Below are 21,539 nucleotides of genomic sequence, written 5' to 3'. Positions count from 1 at the left end.
TTTCTTACTGCCTTCTGAAGCAGTGATTGTATAACAGACTTACTATCAATGCATCATCTTTACAGCATCATCAGTGTAAGTGTATCCTCCCCTTCTACAGCTTCTGTATTTCTGGCTTTAAAATAAGCCAAGCCAGAAATTTGTACGTAAAGGTGAATTAGCTTGGTGCACGCATCTGTTACTGATAAAGGCAATACAGCATTAGCAATTAACACCTTGGTGACTAAGCCTATGCCTGCCAGTTACAACGATTTGTACATAAACCAAGCATTTCTAGGTCCTTCAGTACAGCACTGACTTTAGGCAAGCATGCCACCTGGCATTTAGCCCCACCTGAGAAAACATGTTTGAAAGTAAAGAACTGCACACACCCGGCTTCCAAATCAGCAAGGTTCAGTACCAGGAATGGCCGGAGAGGCAGCAAGTGGTCAAGCTGCCAGAGAGCTCCCCTTCCACTACAGCTCGACCTACAGTTGGCAGGTACTTGCCCTTTTCCCCCCTTAGGGAACTGAACTTCAGAAACGCAAAGAGGTGATGGTGGTGTTTGTGGGTATTCAGCATCCCCTGGTGCTTAAGGAGGGAGCTGAAAGGTGCAGTCACTGTCTTAATTCTGCTGGAGCAGCTGAATCAGAGCCTAGACTAATCCACTGGAAGAGGTACAGGTGCGTAAAGACTGTACACACAATTGTTTGCCACCTGCAATGAATTTAAGTTTAAAAGTGTTTTTACAGTATTCTTGCTATACTACCAAAAGCCATTTGTAACATGCTACACTGGAATCTGGGTGTCTAGAACTACAACCAACTACTTCCATGAATATCTCTTATGTACAAGATAAAGGAATGTTGATACAAGTCTTCATTAAAATTAATAATTTTCTCTATTAAGGACTTGGAAGTCTGTGTTTAAGAGGTACATAGAAGAAAATGAAAGCTGACACTAGTATACTGTATATACATGTAAATATGGAACTTCTGGCTATGTATCTCCTTTTTAAGGAAAGGCCTATTCCTCACCAGACACTCCTGCATAGCTCAAGGAAAGGAGCTGTCCTCATCAACACATCCATACTCACTGCACACCAGCCCAGAACAACCCAGCCCACGCAGCCAGAGGTCCATATGAGGCACAAGGACACATGCTGGAGCCAGACCACTTTATGTGCTTAAGGCTTCCCCACCACACACACTGCACAGTCACATGAGTGTCACAAGCATCACATTTTACAGCAAGAAGGTATTTCTGCAAAGCAGCAATCATTCTTGGGTACACAGAACCCCTGGCTGTAACATGCAGGTGGTATCTGGTTGTTGCTACAGAACACAGGGTAACACATGACAGCACAAGAAACACACTGAGCTCAGATCTCTGTTGTTCCCGGGTTACCAGCCAGAAGCAACTGGGTGGATGCTATTGTGTCCAGCAAATTAACTACTGACATGACTACTTTTCCCTGCCAGCAAGTCTGCAGGTAGGGGTCTGGTGTTTGGTTTTTACAGACAGCAAGACCAAGGTGTATTTGCCCAGCAAGTTTATTACACAAGTTTGAAACCTACAAATGCTGCAACCTTGCCAGGAGGAAGCCCCAGTACACACAGTGCCTACTGCCCTCCAGTGAGCTGGCTTGCCAAAGCTTGTAAGGCTAATCCTCCAAACCACACAGTATGTTCTAGAAGTTCTGGTGTTCAGGGTGTGACCACTACTAACACATCTTCCATTACACAGATGGGGGTTCCAGTTAGCAAAGTTATACTTAATGGTTACAGCAGATGCTTTAGCAGAAGACTACAGAGACATTCCATCAGGGTCACTTTAATTGCAACATACATCATACAAAATTAAGTCAGTCTTCACCAGTTTAAGTGATACTCAGAACGCAGAGTAGTAATGAGATTAAGTGATAAATCTTTTGCTTGCACAAGGAAGGGCAAGTACGGCATTTGCAGTGGAATACAGCCCATTCACCACTCATCTTAAGCATTTCAGGTACAATACTTAACTCTTTGCTATTCCAATTACACCACAAGCTAAACGAGGGCCAGCATTTCCAGTTAATTTGCTCTCATTATCTCCCCCTCTACCCAGGTCATCGCATTTTTCATGGACCTAAAAGAGAATTGAAGATATCTTAATTCATGTTATTGCATAACTCAAGAATCAACATTTTTCACAACTGACATTAGCAGCAGCAGTGACAAGCTGTATCACCAGCTACCAGCAGGGTGTGTTACACAACAGAGAACCAATTGCAGTTATGCAGCGCTGAATGCCAAACTGATACTCATGCTAAAAACTTAAGATAACTTATCTAAAAATATAAGTTCCCTTCAGCTGAATTTGTTTAAACTGTAAGTCACCAAACCCCCATGTTTCAAGAAGTTATTACTAGTCCAAGAGCAGACTTGGACTTGATGTCCAAGGTCACCATTCCAGCACAGGGCCGCCTGCCACACTGAAGGTGCGGTGCCTTGGCCATGCCACACACCTCCCCGCGCCTGGGCCATCAGTCCAAGCCTGTTTCATGCAGGAGTACAGTGGTCTCGGCACACACGAGTCCCCAGGGAAACCAAATTAACAATGCTCACAAGTGGCCAAGTCCACTCAGGCTCTGCCTCCCTCCTTCCCCAGGAGGTCACGGCACCAGTTACACCAGCAGCTACCAGACCAGTGCAAGTGAACAGTGGCCACTGCTGTGCCTTTCAGGGACAGCATTTGTGCCAGACTGCCAGTTACTTCCTCAAGTCAGGCTGCTTTAGTCACTCACAGCTGGAAGAAGCAATGTTAAGTGGAGAGGCATGTCTTTGGAAGGCAGGCAGAAGATCTCACAGCAATGAAGTGCCATACTAATACACAGAGGACTTTCAGGCAGGGCTTCAAAGAAATCCCCGCACTGGAAATCCTGCACTACGAGTTCTGTAACAAACACCAGAAACTGGCCTCCAGCATCAAAGAGTCTCCCTTCACTATCAAGACTGCTCTGGAATTCCTTAAAGCATCCAAGTAGGCCCCAAGACACTTACCACCATGGTACGTCCAATGATGCTATGTGGTCCACTAAGAGAAATGATGGCATCTTCTATTGCCACTTCTGCCTTTCCTCCTTTAGAAGTCACATTGCCAAGGTCTCCCACGTGCCTACACAAAGATGCAGAGAAACTCATAGAAAACTTGGTTGAATTGAAAGCTCTAAGCAATGGCCTGGACAATACAATACCCATAGTTACTACACTCAAGTACTTCATCTACCTTACACAGCACATATGTTCTTATTTACCACCATGAGTCAACCTTGAACACTTCCACTATTTTAACTCCTTTAGTTCAAGGGAAGATTAAAATTAATTCCTAGGTAGAACTTGAAACCGAAAGGTTAATCCACTTTGGGGAAGGGATGCCACCACTCCCTAACAAGCCAAGCCAACAGTGCACAACTCCTCTAGCCAAGAATTCCTCCACGCTGATGGCATCTCCCTCTGCTCAAAGAAAGTCTCTCAAATTAGGTGAAATAACCTTTCCTGCACATACACTGTTTGGTGTAAACACTGCCACTATTGTTAAGAGCTTTTAGTGCCTATCACAAATCAGCTATTCCACAAGCGGCTTCAGGCTTCAGGTTTAAACAGGATTAGTAAAACCAGTTTGTTAAGTGACAGGTCAAAGGGGAAGCATCAAGTGCTAGCTAAGTTCTAATCAGTACCAGGGATGACTGAGTTTGCCTGCCATCTTCCCATGCACTTGGCATTATACCCTACCACACAGTTTTTGCCAGAGCTAGATCTCCACCAGGACTTCCCTTAAGGCTTAAGCCTCAAGCAGTTCAGTTTTCACCAAAATTCTGGCCATTCTGGCATATTGTTTCCTACACATCTGCCCCAAATAAACCATTCACTCAGACAAGTTGATGATGTTCAGCAAGTCTCTTCTATCCAGATTCAGAACCTTGAACACCAACTTGTTTGTACAGCTCTCCATGCATGCAGCATGACCAGCTCACTCACTGAATGCCGACTACCAGCTGCTTAGGCAGCAGAATGCCATTTTCATGTTTTTAACCAAGTCCTGTAAAATCAGGTCAAGGGCAGTTTTCCCTTTAGGAATTCACTTGATTTAAGCTTCCAAGAAGTTTCAGTCCAATTGTTTCAACTCCACACTGATACAAACACCATCTAGTTCTTATACCTTCCTAAGGAATTCCCCAGCCTACAGCTGCCTGAGCAGGCAGGTTACACCAACAGCAGGATTTGACAAAGCAGAACCAGCAGAAGTCACAATCTTCATGCAACTTTGACCTTTAGCACTGGAGCAGTTGGCTGCCAGTGAAGCCTGGGTGCACACCCCTTGATGCTGCTCTGCCATCCAGAGAGCTGGCTAGCAGCCAGCTTGCTTGGTCTGCCATGCAACTGATCACTCAGGTATGAATTCATCAGCCACAGAAGGTACAGTTATGGACATAAATGTGAGCATTTGAAGGCTAATCGCAATTCCAAGTTGGTCCCAAGGCTAGTCCAGACCTGCGCAAGACCAGCCTATCTTTGACACTCACTCCCAGCTCCACTCACTCCCACACTGGCCTTCAGCTCTTGTGCAGCCCCCTTCCAGTCTCCAAAGCCAGTCAGCACACCATTTAAACCAGCTGCTCAGGCACCGGGTCTCAAACACTCCAGGGTTTCCAGAAGGTAACTGGACTCTAAAAACTGCTGCCAGGGGAAAGAAATAGGTCCCAGCTCCCACTGAGATACACAGATATTCAGCATAAGCATCAGCCCCTGTACTGACACACAGCAGCACAGCCCCTGAGGAGTACATACTGCAGGCAGTGCAGTACCTAAGCCAACAGGCTAAGAACAGCCCAGCACACCCAGTAAAAAGCCACCATGCCCAGGCACACACAGCTCTGTATTCATCTAGCAGTCTCCTCTGAAGCCTCAGCACCTTCCAGTAACAATCCTGATCTGCCACATGACAAGCCTGCATACAGCTCAACAATTGACAGTTCAGGGCCCGCTGTCAAAAGCTGGCCTTGAAACAGAAGCAAACCACTACTGGCCAAGTAAGGCTTTAACACATGAATTTTCCCCCTCCCCTCACATGCTGAGGAACCCTCACTCAGGAAGATCCTTTATTTCCTCCTCTCCCCAAGCTATGATAAAACCAAGAATGTCCCAAAGACTAGATTTTACCCACACTTCTGGAGCCAAGGTGTCTAACAAATCACTGTACAGTTATCAGAGCCATTGTTAAGTGACCCCAGGAGTCCTGCAGGAATTACCAGCTTTCTTCTGGTATTGTCCCAGCATTATCCATGAAGTGGCCTCCCAAGCATGAAGTAGCACCGAGATGGCTGCTGCCTGGAACAGCTACCCAGTAAGAGACCAGGCACATTAAACTCACCGTTCTTCATCACTTGGTCCACCATGCTGCTTGCCTTCAGGATTGAAGTGGGAACCTGCACTGGTACACCCTGAAACAGAACACAGCCATCAAAAGTAGATTTTTGTTCAGTAATGAGTTTAAGTCTGTTGCTTATACACTACACCAAGGTAGTCCTCCTATAGTCAGAGGAAGCAGCCACTAACCATGAAATAGTTACTCTCCTGTTAGATGTTCTACTAATTCTCAGGAGGTAAGTAACCTACTACAGACTTACAAGTCCAATAAAGTAAGATTACTCATTCTAGAACACTCTGAGCTCAGTTGAAAGCTTTCTTATTTCTTAACATTTGGTTATGAAAGTATCTAGGTTAGTGCTCAGTATGTCAGATCTTGAATACCAGCCTAAACATGTTCAAAGTATTAAACAGGAAGCAATTCCTTAGGAAATATCATAATTTCTCAGCACAAATTTTCAGTCATGAGACTTAAGTACACCTATACTAGTTGCTGCTGCAACACTAAAAGAAACTCATTAAAGCTGAGCAATCACATTACAACTGTAACTCAAAAGCTTGGATAAGCACCTTACCATTTGTATTGTCACCAAATTCATGGACATGGAAGCCATGATCCCCATCAGTCAAGCCACGGATTTCTCCAGTAACTTTTACTGGTCCATTACCCTTTAATGGAAATAATTTATTATTACCAAAATGACTACAGCATTAAGCAGCCTTGTGGTCAAATGAAGCTTCCTAGTCAACAGAAAGCACTGGAGACTTCCCTACAAGTTTAGTTACTGAGATATGAACATTCACCTTACATTAACTAATTCTATACACCAATACAGTATTTCACAGAATGTTTGCATTTATTTAGCCACCTAAAATTTACTCTTCCAATTGTGCATCAACAGGCAAAAGGAATGCCTTTTATCAGATTGCTTGCTTTTGAGAACGACCGTGTACTTCAATTTGGAGCAGAAGGAACCCTGAAACCATTCCTCCTCTACGGACACAGCACTGCCTGCATGCAGCCCTAACCTCCTTACTGCGCATAAACGGCTGAGTGTTAAAAGGCCTCCAGCCATTTAGCAACTGAAGCTCCGTTAAGCCCGACTGCGATGGCGGTAAACAAGCTCCGCAGGAAGACCAAGAGCCGGGCCCCAGCGCTGACCCCGGCTGGGCAGGAGGCACCGCTCGCTGCCGGACCCCCGACCGCCCTCCCAGCCCCTCTCCGCGCTGCGCCAGGGCCCGGGGGGCTCCCCACGCTGCCCGGGGGCACCGGGTGGGCCCAGCCTCACGGCAGCCGCCCGCTGCCCGGCGCCGGAGCCCCTCCCACCCCCGGAGCGGCGCAGAACCGCGGCCCAAGGCAAGCCCGCCCAGCGCAGCCCCCGCCAGGGAGTAAGAGGAGGAGTGGAGGAGGGAGAACCGCGCCGCCCGCCCCGCACCATGACTCAGCGCTGCGGCCGGGAGCCGCCGGCGGAGGTGCAGAACCATAGGGTCGCGCCCATCGCTGCCGCCCGCCCTTGCCTGCTGCTCGAAGTAGATGAAGCCCTTCACCGGGCCGTCCCCCTTCATCACGCACACGGCCTTCAACGTCGCCATGTTCCCGCGGCCGCCGGAAAGCAGCACCCGCACCCACCACCAGCGCCCGCGGACTGGAGGGACCCGCCCCCCCGCGGCCCTTATATGGGCCGGCCCGGCAGCGCCGCGGCCAATCGCGGGGCGCTCGCGGGGCTCCTCGCGCCGCTGTTAAGGGGGGTTCGGCCAATTGAGGAGGATGGGGGGGGCCGGTCCCGGCAGCGCGCGGGCTCGCGCCAATCAGCGGTATCCGCCCCCGAGCCAATGGGTGGCTGTGCCCACCCCCGCGCCGCGGGGCCCGCGTGTGGCGGCAGCGCCGGCGGCCGAGGCCGAGGCCGAGCCCGAGAACGGCCCCGAGAACGGCCCCGGCCCCGGCGCCGCGCGGGCAGGCGTGAAGCGGGGCCGTCTCGGCCGGGCAGTGCCCGGGCCCGGGCAGGCTGGGCAGCGGGGGAGGAGCGGTCAGACCCTGCGCTTTGGCCTAATCTGCGTCTTGTCTCGAGGGCCTGAGGGAGTTTGCTCCTGCGTTTCACATCGTGGTGGCACTCGGGCCCTGAGGAGACCCCGCGCATTAAGCGGTCTCACTCTAAAGCTTTCTCAAACCATCGAGCTTCAGTGCCTCGGTCATCTAATGTTACACTTTCACCCCGTTATCAACCTTTTCCTTTAGGCATGTCCTAAACTAGGAACACGGGGAGGTGCTGCAGCAGTGTTGTTTTCATTTTCTTCAAACATTTTTCTTCTAGTATCTCTGCATCTTTTTCGCTCCCCTGGAGGCTATTTTCCAGTATTACCCTGGCTGAGGTGTGTGGCATCATGAACTCTCATCTAAAACTCGGAATGGAGTTTTGAAGTTGCCCCTGAATAGCTTTGCATTTCAAAATAGTTGCTCTGCCCAGAAGATGTTTTGCGTAGAAATCGTCAAAGTTACCATCTGATGCTGGTGTTGCTCAGCTGCTGACTTTTCAGAGACACCTTTGCACATCCAGCGACAGGCTGGCTATGTAGCATGCAGCTCAGAGCTCAGCTTCAAATGGAAAGTGTCTTGGTGTAGCCATGGGCCACTCCTCATCCGAGGGATGTGTAGGGAAGAGATGACAAAATAGATTCTCTCCATGCTGATAACACTGGCAAACCTTAGACTACAAGGCAGGGTTAACTTGGGGAGCATAAAGCTCTGCACTTCTGTTCAAAGACTGCAACCTTCAAGCATTTTAAGAATGAAAGACTGCATTTAATTAATTTCTGTGGCAAAACCTTGATTGTTTTTCTGCTGTGTTATGGATGGAGAAATTAAATCAGAAGCACAAAATGATTCTACAGTACCCTGTGACTTTAGGTAATCTGTGTATATGACCAAGGCATAAATGACTTAAAGCTGTTATAAATGCAGAGGCAGAGGTGAAAATAACTTTTACAAATTTATTGCAATAAGAACAAGTAAAACAAAAAGGCTCGGTGTAGGGGGAGCAGGGGGGTTTCTGCTCCGCACCGACGGACAGCAGGTGGGGCTGTGCTGCCGCCACCGCCCCCCCCCCCCTATAGTCTACCCTCATATTCACAAAATGGGCGTAATTCTTCCCAAAAAGTTTCCATCTCCTGACTGCGTAAGCACAATAGAGTTTCTCGAACCTTCCCCTGTCCGCACATGCGCAGTAGAGTCTCTCGAACTTTCCCAGGCTTTCAGGTGTTGCTAAGGGCTTCTGACAGGGGTCCCTCCAGTACTTTTCCATTGCGCAATAGCAGTCCGTAGGAGTCTGTGTTTACAGAAAAAGAACTCCGAACCATTTTAACAACAAAACTACAGTAAATCTCCTTTAACTTATGTACATGGCAAAATACCAGCAGCATACCTGCTCCTCACATTAAAGTCACTATATTTTTAACACGAATCACCACCATATTCTTCACAAAGCCCAGGTGGTTTTAAGTCATGCGGTTGAGAATGCCATATGGTCAGGGAAGGACGTACAAGGTTTGTTTCACACATCAGAGGCAGCCACGACACCTGACTCATGGCTCGGGTGACATGACTGAAACAAATGGATTTATTTTCTTGAATGCTGTATTTCTCTGCTTGAGAAAGAAGCATCAGGGGAAAAACCAACATAAATACATGGAAACTGTTTTGAGAGACTGTAAAAATTTGTAGTTTAATCCTGGAAAGAAGCTGAGAGGAGAGCTGGGAAGCTTCCTACGTAGGAGACATCTTGGCACTGTGAGTTAAACACCCTAGAATTTCATTCCTGATGTGCCCGGAGAGAAGAGACTCTGTAAATTACTTGTGAACAAACAGGTCGGGGCTGATGGCACAACATGCAGCACCCTGAGTGCTTGCTAGATCAAGAGGAAAGATTCCAGTGCCCTCAAGGCGAATCTTGTTTGATTTAAAATGGTTTGTAAGCTTGGAGGGATAGTACTGACTCATTTTACTTTTGGTCACCTTTGGCTTCCCGTATCACTATCTTTACTTGTCGGTGACCTTTCATAAAGAGGGGCATCTTGAGTGCTGTGTTATAGTGCTTCCTCTTATTTTTAGGCGTATCTCCAAACCTGCCTTGTGTTTTTATCAGACAGGTTTATTCCTTCCTTCCTGGAAGTAAGTTTTCAAGATCTGCCCTTTTTCGTGCCTCTACATGCATGTAGGACAAACAGATGGATATGTCAGGGTTCTTAATATGTGAAGTGAAATAGCCTGAAGTAATGATTTCAGACATTTATCACATTAGGCATCAATGTCAGGTTACCTGTGAAGCTACCCTGAGGTGCCTGATGCTTAAGTTAGGCAGAATGCAGCTAACAAAGCTGACGTGCTAGAAGACACCGTGGTGAAGAGATCAGCAGTAGGAGGCTAAAGAAGGGATGTGAATTTCAAGGACTAATATACGAGAGTTTGTATGGTGCATGCAGAAGGAGATCAGTAATCTTATATAGGTCATGGCCTCATCCTTTAGAGTGTTTTCTATTGTTCTTTTCTGTCACAGGTACAATAGAGACACAAAAGTATTCGTTTACAGGGGTACTCTTTCACATAAGTCTTATGCAAGAAACCAAGGAAAGGGTTTGGTTTTGTTTTCTCCCACACACTTCCTTTTAACTAATTTATTTCCTTAAATCTCACCAGCAGGTGAAAAAAATCCACCGCCAAAAAGCTGAACAGGATGTCTGGTAGCAATACCTTATTTTGTTATTTGGAGTATCAGAGACAAAGCAGAGAGGAAAGAAGCGAAAGTGCAAGGTGGGATTACAAACATTGCTAGTAGAAACTATGGCAGGACAGAGGATCTGGCAGGCAGGAGAAAGACTGGCACCTCTTGCTTGACATCCCCTTTTGCCCCATACCCTGATTCTGCCATCCCAGCTTGGAAGAAGCCTAAAGCTTGGGCCCAACTGCACCTTTATAGGTAAACTGGTGATAAAGCGGGTTGACCTGGAGCCCAGAGGGTTGAAACAAATACAGGAGGGACAAACTTAAGGCTGGGTGGACACAGAGCTTTGTCTCTTTGCCCCGTTCTGGCGTTGCCTGCAAAGCGTATCCCTTGTAACAGGGGAGTGAAACAGTTTTTAGTGCTGATCAAAAGGGTTGCTCTCACCACGTGAGGGTAGACACACAGGGATCTCTGAAGAACTAGGATTCAAGGTAGTCTTGGTTACTTCCTATTTGCCAACTTAAAGGGCAAATGAAATAATTACTGTGTGATGCAGGTTAACAGAAGTCTAATCTATGTAGACAGAAGCTAATAAACTTCTAAGCAAAATGTGCAGTAGTAACAAAAAATCCCAAACCCTTATGTACTGTAAAAACATGGCACATATGAAGCATCAAACCCGTGCAGCACGTTAACATGCTTTCTGACTGAGATTTTATATGGATTAAAAAATTAGAGGGAATTTTGAGGGTTGTGTTTCCCATGGCAACCATACCTCTGGTGCCTTGTGAAAATATATAGTATTTTCTACTTGTGATGACTCTTCTGGAAAAATACAGAGTGAAACTAAGATTGCAGTAGTAAATGTCACTCCAGATGGCCTGAGCTTGTGCACGTAGGTACTCACTCACCAAGATCACTGTCCACAAATCTTCATTAATGTAATTTTTAATGTTTATTCTCTTACATTAAGAAAAGAAAACAGAAGAAACATGAATTTTGAATAATAATCCTTCCTATAGGCGCATTACATCCTTGGATGTGTGTCTTTGGAGGGGAGGCTGCTGGTGAGATAAGTACAGGTGTGCTCATCCCAGCATGCAGGAAAGCAGACAACTGTCTCTTCTCCACAACCTTGTGCTCTAGAGAAAGAATTCCAGTGGGGCTGGATCAGAGCAGTCTGTCCTCCTGCTCCTGGAACAGATCTTTGGCTATTCTTAACCCATTTTTCCAGCTCAGCAGCTGAGTAACCCCTGTTACACGAAGGGGATGAGCAGTGGCTTCCCAGTGTGGTAATGGACAGGTTGCACAGTCTTGTCATCTAAGAGCTGCTGTGTAGAAAGGTGGAAGCTGCATTTCCAATGTTAGTGTGACCTTGTGCTGTGGCACCGTAGCAGACTTGCTGCATTTGAGAGTCACCTAATGCACAGAGAACTAATATATGTGTGTTTGTTCGGGCTTGCTCAGGACTGTGCTGCACCAGATGTAGGTTATTATTCTGTATTTTGAATGGTCTGGAAGAAGCTTTGTGGTTTGGTCTGGTTTTTTTCCTTTGGGATCCCACAGTCTAGGTGCTGGAATTAGTGTCTAATGCTTTGTCACTGAACTCAGCTGTCTACACATCAGTGTCCAGCACCATCTGAGATATCCCAGGCTATCTCCTCTGGCCTCTAGCCACTAGAGGAGGGGTCCTGGGGCTGCTGTTCCGTACCTGCCAGCCCGCTGTGCATCCCCGAAGGCACTCTGTGGCATCTCAGAGAGCACAAGGTACCTACGCCAAGAAACCAAAACAAACCCCAAGCCTTTGTGTTGTCCTGGGCAAGACGTCGGGTGTCATTAAAGTCTTCCCCTTTGATTACACATGGATAATGACACTTCCCTGCCTCTAAGGAATGTTGGGAGAGGTAATTAACAGAGTTTATGTTTGTATAGCATTTTGAAGATGAAATGTGCTGTGAAAATTATTAAGTGTTATTTCACTAGAAACTTTGTGACAGTGGCTCCCTAGTGGAAAGCCTGCGGTTCCAATTAAGTGGTAGTGGTGCTGACAACCAAAGTATTCATGTAATTAAAATAGTGTCAGATGGAAAGCCTTTACATGGAACATACAGGATTAAAAATAACATTCACTTTTAACAGCTGAACTGTTCTGCTGCAAGGCCCTCATCCTGCACTGCTTGACAAGCTGAGTAAATGTGAAACGTGAGACTCAAAGGAGAGGCTGTGTAAATGTTGATGAAGACCTTTGTACCCAGCATGGGGCTTGCAGCCACAAGTTACTACAACCTTTTGAGGGCTCTGGTGCTATTCAAGGTCTGTCCACTGATTTTTAAATTTTTCTTTTTTTGCTTTTTCGTGCAGTACCAAAGCCTGTGCATGTTATTTCAGGGTGTGTTTCTAGTGAATTCAATGGATTGTACAGATCCCCTGCTGAACCACCTACAGAGGTCGGCAGCAGGCAGTCTGTGAAAGCAGTGCAAAACCGGTGCTCAGTGTCCCCTCTCGCCCATGCACCCCTTGTACGAGCACGCTGCGAAGCAGCTGGATGGTAGGTGTCTGTGCAGGGCAGGAGCAGCCACAAGAGAGGGTGCTCCTGGCAGTGCCTGCTGCCAGGGGGATTTCAGACTGGGTTCCTAGCAGCTGTCAGTGCTGCGCTAAAATGCTGACAATTTTTTAATTATATTAGTAAGGCCATGCTATTGTATACCTCTGTCTCCCTGAAAGAGCAGAAGTAGCTTGTAAGAGAAACTGTAGCCCTCTGTTTCAGCTCAAAAGGCTGTATGACCCTTTGGCTAAAAAAAATCCCAAGAAAGCAAGGAGTTCCTGCCAGGCACAGCCGATCCGGCAGCTCCCCACTCAGAGCTCACAGGCTGGAGCTCCCGCATGCCCAGCAGCCCTTGGGTGAGTTTCCTCATCAAAACAGCCCAACAGTTTGGGAGCACGAAGCAGCTGACAGTGACTGGCAGGATTGTCATACACAAGATGGGATGGATGCACACGTGGGCTCTGGGGATTCTCTGAGGTTTGCAGAAAAAATATTTTGCTGATGGGGAACTGATGCTACAGCACAAAGTGATGACTGCAATCAAACTGAATTGTGGGGAAACCTAGCTGAAGTTTAAAATGGCTTTTAAACTATTAACTAGATTTTTCTTCTTTTTTACCGGGCTTGAATAGTTTATAACAATTTCAAAAGAATATTTTGGTTAAAATAATGCAAACCATAATTTGAGGCCTTATTCTCCTGCACGTACCTATTTTAAACTCGCATTGCTCCATCAGCCTCAGTGCAAACACTCTCCCCCTCAAGCAGTTTATTTGCTCACTTGGATCACAGGCAGAGAAGCACAACCACAACCAGCAGCCACAGAAAACGGCTGCCCCGGCGTGCACCTCACCGAGGCAATGGGCACTTCTCCTCTGGCCGTGGCAGCCTCCCGCAGCCCCCCCTCCCACAGGATTGTGTGCTGCAGCTGGATTCACTGGAGCAAAAATCAGGCCCAGAGGGTTTGGGTTTCTGCTCTCACAGTTACACGGGGCTGTTGGCATGGCTAACAACGGGCAGGCCAAAGTCCCAGGACTCCTCCACCCTGTTTCTCGCAAACAGACATCTCTTGAGGCTGTGCCAGCAGAGCTCCCTGGGGTGACGCCAGGCTCTCTGCCGGCCCCACGCCAAGCCCAGGAGCAGCGGAGGAAGAGGTGCTCGAGCTCTGGCGTAGCAGCCAATGCTTATTGGGCATTTGCACTGTCAGGAGGAAACGTGTATGCACGCCTCTGAACGTACTCGGTGGTGGCTGGCAAGGCTGCTTCTGCACGGGAGCAGACCCAGGACTGCAGAGCAAAGCACCTCTCAGGTTACAGGTGATTAAAGTTTTTGTTATGAAGAAGTGAAAACGTTAACTTGGAAACTGGTCAAAGACAGAACATTGTCCAGAAAGGTCATCTGAAATAAGCTTTTTTAATTGGAGACTGTCAAAATGTTTATGTGTTCAGGAATGTTATTTTGTCCACTGAAAGGGTCCAGGCACCTAAATGGATGCAACTAAAGCATTGTGCGTGCGTGCGTGTGTGTATAAATATATATTAGGAAAATATATTTAAAATATCAGCTAGGATAAAAATCAATAAAGTTCAAAGAAAGCCTGTATGTTCTCATGCTTTATATATGTTATATATAATGATCTCTAAGGATTTCATTCACAGCATAGAAAAAGAAAAGCTTATTCTTAGATTTTTAGCTAGGATTTTATTTGTAAAAGTCCTTGTAGTTGTAACTAAACTCTTAATGTCACTTGATTTATAAGATGCTTTGCAAGTCCCAACCCGCATAAACATACGCCAGAGGTAACTTCCCATGCAGTTTCATTTGGACATACTTTTCATCGCTCCCTGACACAAACTGTTCTGGACTCTCTCTTCAATGTTTACTGCATTTATATTTTAGTGGTACAGCAGGTGTCAGTACACCAAAGGATGAGGTGGTTTGTAATTTTTTTTTTTTGCTTAACTCAGCTGTGTTGAGTAATCCTGGAGATGCAATCATTTGATTCGGTACAAAACCACAGTGAAAATGCTAATTAATATGCAATTAGAAAATACTTAAATGATACAACAGGGTAAAGTATCCCTTTTCTGCAGCCGGAGATCAAGACTGCCAAACAGAATATATCTAGGTAGGTCTCCAGGTAGGTCTAGGTAGGTGTTTTTATTTGGATTTTTAAACATGTGATTTCTTCTCTAGGGACACTAGGTGGCTGGGGAGTGACCGAGTACTTTCATGAGCAAGAAGCAGAAGTTTGTACAGCTGTCAGTGAAACGAGGCTTCTGGGTGCTGACTTAATATAAGCAATTAGTAAGTGGGAATGCAGCTGTGAAATGCTTTAGCCAGGTATTATAATACAATTTCCACAGTCCTGCGTAATTAATATTTATGTGACCACTTGACATCTGTTAGGAAATTTTTTCCATAGGTCAGCAGACATCTCCAGCCTTGCCAAAAGGACGAAGTGCACCACAGGAGAAAGCCTGCAGACTTTGCACCCAGCGTGCATGCCAGGAGCCATCGTCCCTCTGGGTTTGTGTGATCTGGAACGCCTTCATAAAATGTGGCCAGAACAGATACGCAAGTTCCCAGTCAGGACTTGGGCACTGTGACTGTTGATTTTGGTGGACAGAAGAAAAAGTCCCCTTCCACATTCACTTGTAAGTGTCGAGAGACTTTTAAAAGCCTGCCTGTAGGTCTCTGCCTGGGCCAAGCTTTGTCGCTCTTCTGGAACAGGCTGTGGCATCCACCGAAACCTGCATCTGCGTTGAACCGCGTCCAGCCCTGTCAGCACGCTCCCCAGCTTGTCGATGCTGGGGTCTCTGAATGGGCATGTGGGCCCGCTGGGACAGACTCCAAACCTTTCCAGAACTGGAGTAATTTAAACCTCCTAACAGTTGCTGGCAGGCGGCCCACTGCGTCACATGCCTGTGAACCGCTCTGCTATGCCAGTCCCTCCACGACTGTGGAGGAAGACGAGGTAACGGCACCCAGCTGCTGGAGAGCAGCGCCGCTTCCTGACTTCATGCATTGTTATTCCCTAACCCAGTCCCGTCGCTGTGATCCAGGTTAATTTGCACACTTCCAGCAGCAGGGATTTTCTAGCTGGGATCACTCTAACATAATGTGGTTAAGGAGCAGCTCCACATGCAATTGTGCCGGAGGTCTGAGGGACAACAGCAACCTTTGCTCAGGGCAGACTGAAGGAGCAGCTCAGCATGGGTGGGTGCAATGCAGCCCCCACCGCGGAGTGCCAGATGCCTCTCCAGACCCAAACCCTCACCATGAATGTTCATTACAGCTGCAGTTGGCACCCCTCTGGTGAAAAACCAGGCCAGCCAGCTTCCACAAAGCAATTCTCATGACTTTTTTACAGTGAGTCCCAGCTGCCACCAGTGAGTGCCAGCCGCAGCACTGGGATCTGGGCACGCACCAGAGGCACTCCTTGTAGGAACGTGCTATCCTGCAGAGGGGTGATGATCAACAGCAGCCCATTTGCTTCAGGATGTGGAAGGCCACTTCCACGGCACTAGCTCTGGATGTGCAAATGTTAATTCTCCCTGGGCCCCTCTCTCATTTCAGCAATGGGTGGGCATTGCCCTGCCTCTGGCAGTGCCTGGCACCCTCTGACCAGGGTTACCACAGCTTAGAGCTGGCGAGTACCTTGAAGCAACTGCCATCAGGAGCTGTGCAAAGCTGTCTGCTGCCTGGTTTCCCCTGGGGCTGTTGGCTCTTCGTGACATCCTGAGCATTGTAGCTGTATTCTGGAGAAACAACAATCACAGCAGCTATTCCTGGATCACTGTGGGGACACTTGTCTTCACCCTGCCATCTGCGGGAGGAGCAATCACTGCCACCATGGTGGGTTTGCTCCGCTACACTGTGGGAACTTGCAGCAGAGGCAGTTCGTGCACAACCACGTCAGCTGCATCACCTGTGCGCACAATGCCCTCGTGTTTCTGATCAACATCCCTGTCGTGATCTTGGTTGCAACTGATCTCTGTGGTGGAGACAGCACCCATACAGAGTTTTCAGGTCGTATATCCCAGTTGTGCCTGGCTCTGAGTAGCTGAGGGCCTGTGGGTGGTAGCTCTGAGATGGTTTGTTGCCAGCACAGAAGACATAATTTGGATGCCCAGGACCTGCTGTATCCCTGGGGACAGCGGAGGAGCCTTTAACCTACCTGGTCAGGTCCATGTGTAGAGCATGGCCTCAGCCCACAAGAGCTCCCATCACAGAAGGGTGACCTCTGTGCTGGTCAGTGAGTCATACCCTTCATCTCCCCAGATACCATCCCTGCTTTCGTTTGACTGTGGGATCCTCAGCTCCCCTCTCTTTAAGCCACCACCCTGCTTCTTTACAGAGTTTTCTCATTGCTTTCACCTCAGCAACCTCTGCACATCAGAATCCTGCTTTGTGCCTATGAGAGCAGGCAGCAACCCGTGGCTGTCCAGGCAGCCCAGGCCAGGGCTCCTCACCCCTGTGGGGCATGAAAAAACATGAAATGTTTTCTGTCTGAAAGCAGAAGAAGAATTCCCCACACTGGACCACCTTTCTGCTTTCTTCCCTTGCTCTGAAAGCAGGGGATGGTGTCCTCTAGGGCTCTGTCCCCTGCACATACGCTTGAACGGATGCACAAACATGTCCTGGCCAGGTTTTGTGATCCTGTAGCTCTGCCTGATCTGTCTCAGCAGATGTGGGAGAGGAGCAGACCAGAGCAGGATGCAGATGGCTGTGATTTGACGTGGTGGTGGTTAGCTAATTGGGTTTTTGGAAGATGTTGCAACAGGTGCCAGGCTAATCTCTCTAGTACAAGCTGTTGCCACTACATTTTTCTCCTTGCCTCCTGCCAGCCAACACTGAATGTTTCTGTACCTCTCTGTTTCATAGGGGCTACATGAACTATGTAGGAGCACCAGTGTGTGACTCCATCACACACCATCACAGAAACAAATAAAACAAAGTCTGTTTTGCTCTGCACCCCAAATTCACTTTAATACATTTCCCCCATGGCTCTTGGCTGAAGGTGCTCACTGTAAAAGGGCAGGACAACTTATTGCATCAGGTGCATGAAGAAAGATCACATATGAACTCAGCAGCGTGTACAACATTTATGAGGATTACTTCACAGAGACTAAGCTGTAGATGATACTTTCTATAGAAAACATAGGTGGCAAAGGAAAAATGTGCTTAAAACAAGCTAGATAGAACATATGTGTGTTTTCTTACATTTTTTCAGTATAAGCCTGGGCTCTGATGGGACCAAGCACAAAAAACTGTTGTGTGAATGATTGCAAACAGCATGGAGGGAAGAGTTTAGAGTTGTTTTTTCCAGTCAATTCAGGGTTTATTAGCGATGGCGGGTGTGTTAGTGTGTGCCAGCCACTGGATGGCATTAGTGGTCCAGGTTTCGTTTGACACACTCTACCTTCCACTGTACTTCTGCTCTTCATTTGCTAAAATACTGGAAAATTTGTAGAAGCTAGAAAAAGAAGTAAGACAACCAGGCACGTTGGTTATTTTACACATACACAAGACAGTCCCTGCCGTCTCTCATGTAAATATTACCATCTTCATCCTTCTTTAGGAAACCCAGAGGTGAAAGAAGAAATTCCAGCTGCGCCTCATAAACCAGCAGAGCAGCCACCAGTTTTCCGAACCAGCCACTGACTTTCTGCAGCCCATGTCATTCCAGTTTTGGGCACCTGATTTTTAGCAGCATTGGGTTCAGGCAGGCCCTGCTCAGTTGAACCAGTAGTGTGCAAGTTGCTGGTGTCAGGCCCTGGGAAGTATTTAGCTCTTCAGAGAAAGTCCTCCGTGGGGAACATCTGCACCTGTCTGCCAGGCTTTCAGATCTAGGGACTGTGAGAAACCAAAGCCCAGCTGAGCCAGGCAAGGTTTTGTAAGTCATGCCTAATTCCCTGTTGGTGCATAGATCGGTCCATTTCAATTAAAATAAGACCTAAAAGGAACAGTTTGAGAAGACAGTCGTTGCTCCATTAAACAACAACTGTTTGGTGGATTCCTTATTGTCCTCCTCCCAGTATATCCCTTTAACCAGCCGACATGCTTCATGTCTAATCCTGTTTTATACAGATTCCAGCTTCAGACCATCCGGCAAAAGCAGGACTTGGCTAAAACCTAGCAGTCTGTTGAATATACTTGGTAACATTAATATTTATGGGTGATAGGTCTAAGGCAGCAAAGGGAAGAAATGAAGGGAATAATAGGCTTATCAGCTCAACAAAAATAAATTTGCCCTTTTAAAATTAGGTTTGTAATTTGGAAACCTTGATGAATCTTTGGCTATGTGACAGTATAAATTGTGGAAAAACAAAAATCTCCTTCCTTATCCCTCAATGCCTGGAGAGGATAGTTGATAGTTTCTGGAAGAGAGAATGTGTCTCACATGGGGTGAAATCAACTAGTCTGAAAAGAGATCAGAAAGCCTTCATGTTCATACAAATGATTGCTCTAATTCCTCTGGGGACACAGAAGAGATCTTTATATGGCATCTTACATCAGACTGTAATAAAAACAGGGGGCACAAGGACTTGCTTGTGGGGGAAAAAGACCCATCCATTACAGAACATGGAACCAGTCTGTCATGTTCACATGGTCTATCTGGGGAAAAAGGATTTTAAAGTGAATGACACAAAGATACTTTGTGAGTTTTCTAGTACTGCAGTAATCCTGTAGTGTCAACAGCTTCAGTAAAACTGGCAGGATGCAATCTTTTCCCCTTTGGACAACACATAGGACCTTGCCAGGACAAAGAAAAGTGGGGAATGTAGCAACCTCATGTAACAGAAGCCCCCTTTTGTACATGAGATGGGAATACCAATTTAGACAACACCTGGCTCCTCCAACAGCATTTCCCGATTATACAAACCACTAAACAATTCACCCTGCTTCAAAACTGAAAGCAAAATGCCGAGGACACAGACGAACTAATCTCATAACAGGGTTTAGTGACGAAAGGATGCAGGGACAGTACCGGCTCCTGCTTAACATTTCAGGGGCTGAATTTCATGAGGAGCCTCCAAGATTTTTGCCCTCTCCCCTTGGTCAGCCAAACCCTGCAAGAGCAATGCTTATGCCTGGTCATATGTACTACATTTGGCAGAGAGCTATTTTGTTCCCTCTACTTTCAGCACAGAAACAGACTGCAGTTTGGCTGTGTAGGCAGAAAACAAGTGTCCATCATGGAGAAGCCATTTGCTGGAATCAGAGGGTAGAGTGACTTATTACCCACATTAGCCTGACAAGGTTGAGTTATGGGAGGACAGGAAAGTACTTGTGTAAATAGAAATAATGGAACTAATAAACATAAATCAATAGGCACAAGCATTCAGCAACACCAAACACCCCCTGGTCTCCTCTGAAGTGGGATCTAACATCCATCACAGTAGACGAGAGCAAGATGGATGAGTATGCTCTCAGCCCAGCCAGTTCTGGACTCCTGAGCTGCCCAAGACTGCACTGGCAAATTGCCTGCATCAAGGCATCTCAGAGGTTTAAAGTCCAAGCAGAAAACTCAAAAAAGCCGGAATTCACAAAAGTCAAGGGGTGGTTTAAAACTGTCCTATCTTGACATCATTCTGGAGGACATATCTCCAGAGAAGCTAACTTGGAGTCTGGTTTCACCTGCTTTCTGCTTTTTCCCCCAAGTCTTTCAGCACATATTCTGGCTTGTGAGAGTCCTTACAGGGTAGCACTTTTGTCCCTAGCTCCTCCACAAGATGGAAGGTGTATCTACACTTGCTGAGTACAGGAGGACCAGGGAGTAAGTTCAAGCGCTGGATTCCTGATTATCTGCACTGTATAATTATTAGGTCAATATTTTAGATCATTTCATCAGCCCCTCCAAGGTACGTCTACCAACAGAGCAGGCTAGCCCATAGCCATGCACAGGGGATGTGCTGTTTGCTTAATTTGTTTATTTTAAGGAAAGGCAGTGACCCCATCAGTGGCTAGCTACAGAAGCAATGATGATAAGAGTGGCTTAAAAATTTAGATAAATTAAAAGAAAGCTCATTGAGCCATCCCTCTTGCCCCCCACTTCCTGCCAATGCCTTCCTTCCTTCCTTCCTTCCTTCCTTCCTTCCTTCCTTCCTTCCTTCCTTCCTTCCTTCCTTCCTTCCTTCCTTCCTTCCTTCCTTCCTTCCTTCCTTCCTTCCTTCCTTCCTTCCTTCCTTCCTTCCTTCCTTCCTTCCTTCCTTCCTTCCTTCCTTCCTTCCTTCCTTCCTTCCTTCCCCACTCTGCACCTATACACATGGCAACTCTGACCACTGTTTTTGCTCTCCATACTGCCATCTCCAAAGGACTAGGATGCTGGGAATGCTTCCCATTGCTTTCCTCCCCTGGGGCAAGGACGGCATGGGCAGGCCATGCTCTAATCCACTGTTAAGTAAAAGTTCACTTCTCTCTGGCTTAAATATTTTAAATTAATTATTCAGAGAGTCCACAGGCACAATCACCTCTTCATGAGCAGGTAATCAGGAAAACATTAATATTTGAAGAAGAAAAGCTCCAGGCTAATGATTTAGGCAGGACAGGCAGGGGTACTCTCTCCCCATCCATTCATAAGCAGCTTTGTGCTTCTCTACATCTCATGGTCCTGACACATTATGAGGTAAAATATGATTAATTCTCCATAAATATGCTCATGGTGTAAGTTTGCCTTAAAAAGGCAAATTGATTTGACATCACTGGGATCAGAAGGCTTGGAGGTTTGGGTGAGGCTTGCTGCAGCTGGGTCACCCCCAAGCAGCAAGGTCGCCTGCCCCTTTCTCCTGTCATTCTGTAGGCTACAAACATGTTCCTCAGGAAACATGTTCCAGGAGATGGGCCAGCAGGCAAGTCCAATGGACTCCAAAGCTACATCCGTAAGAG

At 46.9% G+C, this 21,539-nt stretch overlaps 1 protein-coding gene across 1 annotated transcript; it reads right to left on the bottom strand.

Moving 5' to 3' along the window:
- Positions 1–1,514: 1,514 nt before the first annotated feature.
- On the bottom strand, positions 1,515–7,061 carry SOD1 (superoxide dismutase 1). The gene is made up of 5 exons (XM_074814208.1): positions 6,906–7,061; positions 5,963–6,056; positions 5,392–5,461; positions 3,021–3,135; positions 1,515–2,106 (listed from the first exon to the last, which is right to left on the bottom strand). The coding sequence occupies exons 1-5, from the start codon at positions 6,978–6,980 to the stop codon at positions 1,996–1,998; spliced, it is 465 nt and encodes a 154-aa protein (XP_074670309.1). The 5' UTR covers positions 6,981–7,061; the 3' UTR covers positions 1,515–1,995.
- Positions 7,062–21,539: the final 14,478 nt, after the last annotated feature.

This window comes from Strix aluco, chromosome 2, assembly GCF_031877795.1.
Source record: "Strix aluco isolate bStrAlu1 chromosome 2, bStrAlu1.hap1, whole genome shotgun sequence".
NCBI classification, from domain to species: domain Eukaryota; kingdom Metazoa; phylum Chordata; class Aves; order Strigiformes; family Strigidae; genus Strix; species Strix aluco.
The sequence above is the reverse complement of the archived record's forward strand: the minus strand, read 5'-3'. Positions and strand labels throughout refer to the sequence as shown.

Excerpts from the sequence above, each read along its gene's own strand:
- SOD1 (XM_074814208.1), bottom strand. The coding sequence starts at position 6,980 with ATGGCGACGTTGAAGGCCGTGTGCGTGATGAAGGGGGACGGCCCGGTG. Across the intron at positions 6,057-6,905 it reads TCATCTACTTCGAGCAGCAG|GGTAATGGACCAGTAAAAGT; the intron begins GCAAGGGCGGGC and ends TTTCCATTAAAG. Across the intron at positions 2,107-3,020 it reads TCATTGGACGTACCATGGTG|GTCCATGAAAAATGCGATGA; the intron begins GTAAGTGTCTTG and ends ATTCTCTTTTAG.